Source organism: Nestor notabilis, unplaced genomic scaffold, assembly GCF_000696875.1.
Source record: "Nestor notabilis isolate BGI_N333 unplaced genomic scaffold, ASM69687v1 scaffold850, whole genome shotgun sequence".
NCBI lineage: Eukaryota > Metazoa > Chordata > Aves > Psittaciformes > Psittacidae > Nestor > Nestor notabilis.
The window spans coordinates 1-5,782 of NW_009912233.1; the positions used below are offsets into that span (position 1 = coordinate 1).

Genomic DNA, 5,782 nt, shown 5'->3' on the forward strand with positions numbered 1-5,782 from the left:
TCCCCCATGAGGACAAGGGCATGTGAACGTGTGGTTGCTCCTATCTGTCTGTAGACCACTTCATCCACAGATTCCTCCTGGTCAGGTGGCCTGTGACAGATCCCCACAGTAATGTCCCCCATTGCTGTTCTGCACTTTCAACATAAAAGCACACGGTGCTTCTATGGAACTGCTTTTAGTGAAATAACTGTCACTTAGAGCCAAAATATTTGTTGTCATCCCTTTTTTCACTACTCCTTCTTCCGAAGCCATCGCCCTTGCTGTGATCCAAGGTTACTTGCCTTTATGGACTGGTTGCTGCTGGGTACCTCTTTCAATAAGAGTGTTCCCATGTACCTACAGTCTTGTTATTCACGTAGAGGAAATGCTTTTGTTTTCTTTTATCACTTCCAGTTTCTTCTTCTGCAGAGAATCTGATAAAATCACTTTATGAACTGTTTGATTAGGCACTGCTTTGTTTTCCAGGGCTGGTTTGATACGTGGAGCAATTCAGGTAGCCCAGATGCTGTCCTGAATTTGTCCATTACCATGACCCTAGTCCAGGAAATGTGATCTCGGTCTTTTAAAACTTGAGGTGCTGGAAGTTTGAGGCTCCTAATCCTTAGCAATACTGAGATGGAAGTTAATGCTTATCTTCCAAATGACCACATTATCTGGCACCAAGGGCCTGAGCAAGCTTTCAGAACTGCACTTGGTAGCTTCAACCTTTCCCAGTTACCTTAGTGGGAGAAGAAAGGCTGCCTCACTGTGTGGGGAAAAATTAGACTGCTGCTTCCCTGTTAGAGAGAATAATTCTGTGTTCAGTAAGTAGGAGGTAATGCTGATGGTCAGCTTCCTTCTGTCATGACAAATGAGCTGAAGCTCAACACATGGTCAAGCTCTCTTGAAGGTTCTCTCTCTCAAAACTTGCCTTCCCTCACTTCTGTTTTTTAGCACAGTTAATATGAATGCAGTAACATTGATTACCAAAAAGAGATTTGTTTTTAACCGTCTTTCTTACAATCTGTGTGTTTCTGTCAGGTGTGAAAACCCCACTGAACATGCCTGCGTATCCTATGTGGTGCAAGGATTCAGATTTGAACCTTCTGCTCACTGGTGGGCTCTTCTTGGAGTCTTCAATGCTGAAAGCTTTTCCCAGTGCTGGGCTTACAGTCACTCCAAAAGCTACATCATAGACTTTCTGCTCTAGTTTCGAAGCAGAGAGCATGATCCGAGCCCTCTTTTTGGTAGTCCTCTCTTTACTGGAATTTGTTACAAGATTGCAGATTATTTTGAGGTTAAGGGCACCCAGTGCTGTCCCTGTGGCTTGAGTGAATGCCAGAAAAAAGCCAATGGCTGTCTGAATAGCCTTCCTTGAGCCCCATGTGTAAGGAAAGAGGATGAGGAAGGACTGGCGGTAGATAGCATTGTCGTTCGTGGTGAAAGACCTCTGTAAAATTAAGTTTTTCATACGCAGACCTGCAAAAGTAGGAAGTAGTCACTAAAAATACTTGGTTTTTTTCTGTCCACAAAATACTTACAAGGCAGATAGATAGTTAAAGCCCTGAGGAGGAAGTGAAGGTCACTGCAGTGTGCCTGCTGCTGCAGAAGGGCTTGGGGCTAATCCAGAGCTTTGCAAGGGTGGTGATGGAAGAGGTCAGTTAACTATCTATTAACTCACAGTTGTTCAAAAACACTTCCTGTGACAGGCAGTTGAATGTTGTTAAGGATTCATACTGTAAGAAGGTGAGACTTCAGCAAATGTTCTGAAGGGGTCGCTCCTGTTCTGCAACCTGAGCGGTGCCTTCAGGCGCTTTCTTGGCACTTTCAGCTGTCACAAAGGTGTGTTTAAACTAGTTGTAAGTCATTCTTACAGCAATCACTGAAGTATGTTAATGCACTGAAATGAATATAAACAAGGTAATGAGTGTTTATGTCCTCCAGTGAGAAGGCTTTAAAGTTATAAGCCTGGAAAACCTTCCTGGCGAAGTGTAGTTGTAGCTACCAGCTATTTACAAGGTTTTCAGTATGAGCCTACTGTGTGGGGGGGTTTATTCATTAACGTTTCCAGTAGGTGACTCCAGGGGAAGTGTGTTCTTCTGCATTTCATCCCTGAGCAGAAAGTACGTCTGGTAATTAGTAATTAAGTGGAAAATGTCTGCTGCTTTATTTTTAGATGCTCGCTGTAAGTAACGTTACTGTGCATCACCCACTTATCACTGCGTCAGATCTCCATGAAGCAAGCAAGCAGTATCGAGTGGACTCGAGAGCAAATATTGTACATGGTAAAGCTCAGCTTCCCCTCTACCCTCACCTCCCTTCCAGAATGTTTCTTAGGAGTATGGAATGTGTCAAGTCCCTCCCTGAACTTCTCCTGATGTGAGAGAGACTGTCTAGGGCAGTGTCCCAGTCGGTATGAGCTGCACAGGGAATACCGCTCCCACAGAATGCTTCTGGGCATTCATGCATGTGTGTGGGGGTGAATAACCAGAGATGGAGTTACAGACTAGTTGATGTAAAGAGCTTGGCCAGCGCGCCACTGTGATGCGGGTTTAGGGCTGGCAGTGCCACATAGCTGGTTCGGAGCTTCAGTGCTAGCCAGGGAAAGCACCGGTAGCCTGGGCAGAGGAACCGGCCTAGGCAGTGCATCTGTCCTGCCGAAGTGGTGGAGGAAGGGAAGATCCTGACTCCTTCCTGCATCACCTGCAGGTCCATGGAGGGGATTCTGCAGCTCTACTCTGCTCTCATGAGGCTCTACCTGGAGTACTTTATCCAGCTCTGGGGCCCTCTGAAAGCTGGGCTTATTCAGCCTGGGGAAAAGAAGGCTCTGGGGAGACCTTATAGCAGCTTCCAGTGCCTAAAGGAGTTGACATGAAAACTGGAGATGGGCTTTTTACAATGGCAGGTAGGTATAGGACAAGGGGGAATGGCTTTAAACTGAGAGGAGATTTAGGTTAGATGTTAAGAAGTTCTTCCCCGTGAGGGTGATGAGGCACTGGCACAGGTTGCCCAGAGAAGCTGTGGCTGCCCCATCCCTGGCAGTGTTCAAGGCCAGGCTGGACGGGGCTTTGAGCAACCTGGTCTAGTGGAAGGGGTCCCTGCCTGTGGCAGGGGGGGTGGAACTGCATCATCTTTAAGGTCCCTTCCAACCCGAACCAGTCTGATTCTTGTAGTGCTGGTTAGCTGGGGGTACAGGAGGTACTTTACCTGTTGCGATAAACCCTCTGTAGCTTGCAACAGTCTGTGCTTGGATATCTACAGAATTGAAGTGTGAACTTGAATTCTGTACTTTGGGAGCTCAGTTGCATGCGCTTACCTGCCTTTAGTTGGGCTGTTTTTCCTGCTGTACAGGCCCTTCTGGCATGTTTCTGTTTGCTGCTGCCACCTTCGCACCACCTGGGGTTCTCCCTTTCTAAACCTCGGCAGAGGGGATGTACCAAGCACTATGCTTAGGTTTTCCCTGATAAGCATTCTGGAACCTGCACAAACAGGGAGAGAAATACAGGTCTCCTGGTGATGATACTAAGCCTAAATACAGTTAGAGGGGGAACTGCTTCCCTGACCAGGAAAGGTTAACTCAGCCCATGGCTTGCCCATGGCTTACTCATGGCTTCCCAGGTTTTGCAGGCTTTGATTTGGCTTAGTCCAGTGCTTCCCAAAGTCTCCTCAGGACCATGGAGCTGATCTGCTGTGTTGCTTCTTCAGCTTCAAATAGCAACCTTTTCAGAGTCTCACTTCATGACATACTGTCCAGTACCAGGGAGATTATCTTGGTGCTGCTGAACATCTGTGTCACTGTACAGTTGCAATAATGGCTTTTCTTTGTACTTATATTTACTTGTATTTCTTGCTTTTTGATGGAAACAGCCCATTTCTTTGAACACTTGAGGAAAAAAATGTTCTTTTACTTAGCCTCTTTGATTTTGGATTTATTTTTTTTTTTTTACATTATGAACATATATAACACAATTAAGTGAGGCCTACAGCATATAAAAATAGTATGTGAGCTACTTGCATTTCTGAAATGAAGTATTTAGAGCTCTTGTCTTTCCCTCTAGGTTTGTCTGTCCTGGAAATCTGCCTAATTATAGCTATGAAACACTTGAATGATGTTTATGAAGGAGAACCCTTTAACTTCCAGATGGTTTACAACGGTGAGAGAAATGCCTGAACCTTACCAAGCCTACATCAGTTACTTCCCCTAATTCACTCACTCCGTTTTTTCCCATTACTGCTACAGAATTCCAGAAGTTCATACAAAGGAAGGCACACTGCATGTACAACTTTGAAAAGCCAGTTGTCATGAAGGTAAGCCTGAAATGTCTTTTTTATTGATCTTTTAAATTGTAAAGTATTGAGATGTCTTCTTTTTTTCTTAGGGCACAGATATGAGTAGTGAAATGCAGCCCTTGAAGCAAGACAGGGCTTTTCAGGGTGTAGAACTTAGAGCGGATGCCTCAGGTGGGGAGCTCAAGGCAGTGCCCAGCTGGGAAATAGTTACACTTGGAAGAGTTTAGTACCTGTGTGAAGCCTTTCTCCAGGGAGCTTAACTTTACTTCAGTGACACTGACTGTATAGGAGATGGCTTCCAAAGGAGAGGTTTGTGTATGTGCACAGGTGTCTTCAGTGAGCGTGTTCACTTCTGCTCGCCAGAGGTGATGTCTCCAAAACTTTACCCCATTAAAAATCGGCTTTTCTTAATCCAGTAGGTCTGACTGGTGTGTGGAATCAGTCTGCAGTCTGATGTGGCTGGCTTGCTTAGCCAGCTACAGTCTGAGCTACAAGTTGGGAACTGTGTTTTGGTTACAGTCCATTAGGTGCTGCCTTTTCTGTTGATGAACTTAACCCAGTTATGTGGTCAAAGCTGCCTTCCCCTCTTGCAGGTGAGCCCACTTGGTTTCCAACTCAATGTCATTCCACTGGAAATTACATAATGCTGTCTGTGTGCTTGGAGTAGACCTTCCCACTGGTTTCCCTGAATAACAACATCATCCCCAGTTACCTGTACACCAGATTTCAAACATGGTTTCTTTAAGAAGGAAGGTGAATTCTACATCATCCAGCATAGCCGATGTGCTTTGCTATGTGTGCAAAGGACATGAGGTAGAACAGAGCTGGCATCAAACAGCTCTCTGTTGGGCTCGCACATCACAGGCTTCTGTCAGAAGTGTCTCCGGTTATCCAAAACAAGCGATGTTGTCTGATTGGTTTTTATTTTGTTTTTAGGCATTTGAACACTTAATACAGCTGGAATTAGTAAGGCCAATAGAAAGACCAAATATACGTGCTCAGCGCGAGTACCTCCTGATGAAGCTGCTATTGGACAATACTCAGATCATGGATGCCTTGCAGGCGTACCCAAACTGCCCTGTGGATGTGAAACAGTGGGCAGCCTCATCGCTCAGCTGGCTGTAAACTTCCTGGAACTTGCAGCATCACTCTCTGCATCCCAGCTTTTGGAGCTGAGGGTGGGCTGCAGTGGAGGGCATGTTTTCCCAGGGGAGGTAACTTTCTGGAAGAAGCTTTGCTGTTTGATGGGGGATTTTGTTTTTTAAGGAGAATTGCTCCAATATATGTGCCGATGGCCCTAACATGATGAAGGAGAACGTTCTGGCAGTTTAGCTCAGCTCGGTGCCAGCTTCTCCTCTGGTGCAGAGTTTCCACTTCGTATAAATCTTGAATTACTTGCTCTGGGATGGACTGTGTCAAGGTGCTGGCTTGGGGCACACTGCCCCTGATGCCTGTGGGTCTGGCTTAAACTCCGAGGCATAGTTACTTCTCAGGTGCTGTTTGAAGCTCATGC

General features: G+C 45.8%; 1 protein-coding gene across 1 annotated transcript; it reads left to right on the plus strand.

The window, feature by feature from the left end:
• The first annotated feature begins 1,205 nt into the window (after positions 1-1,205).
• On the plus strand, positions 1,206-5,394 carry LOC104408669 (origin recognition complex subunit 4-like). The gene is made up of 5 exons (XM_010018338.1): positions 1,206-1,229; positions 2,156-2,264; positions 4,038-4,133; positions 4,220-4,287; positions 5,206-5,394. The coding sequence occupies exons 1-5, from the start codon at positions 1,206-1,208 to the stop codon at positions 5,392-5,394; spliced, it is 486 nt and encodes a 161-aa protein (XP_010016640.1).
• Positions 5,395-5,782: the final 388 nt, after the last annotated feature.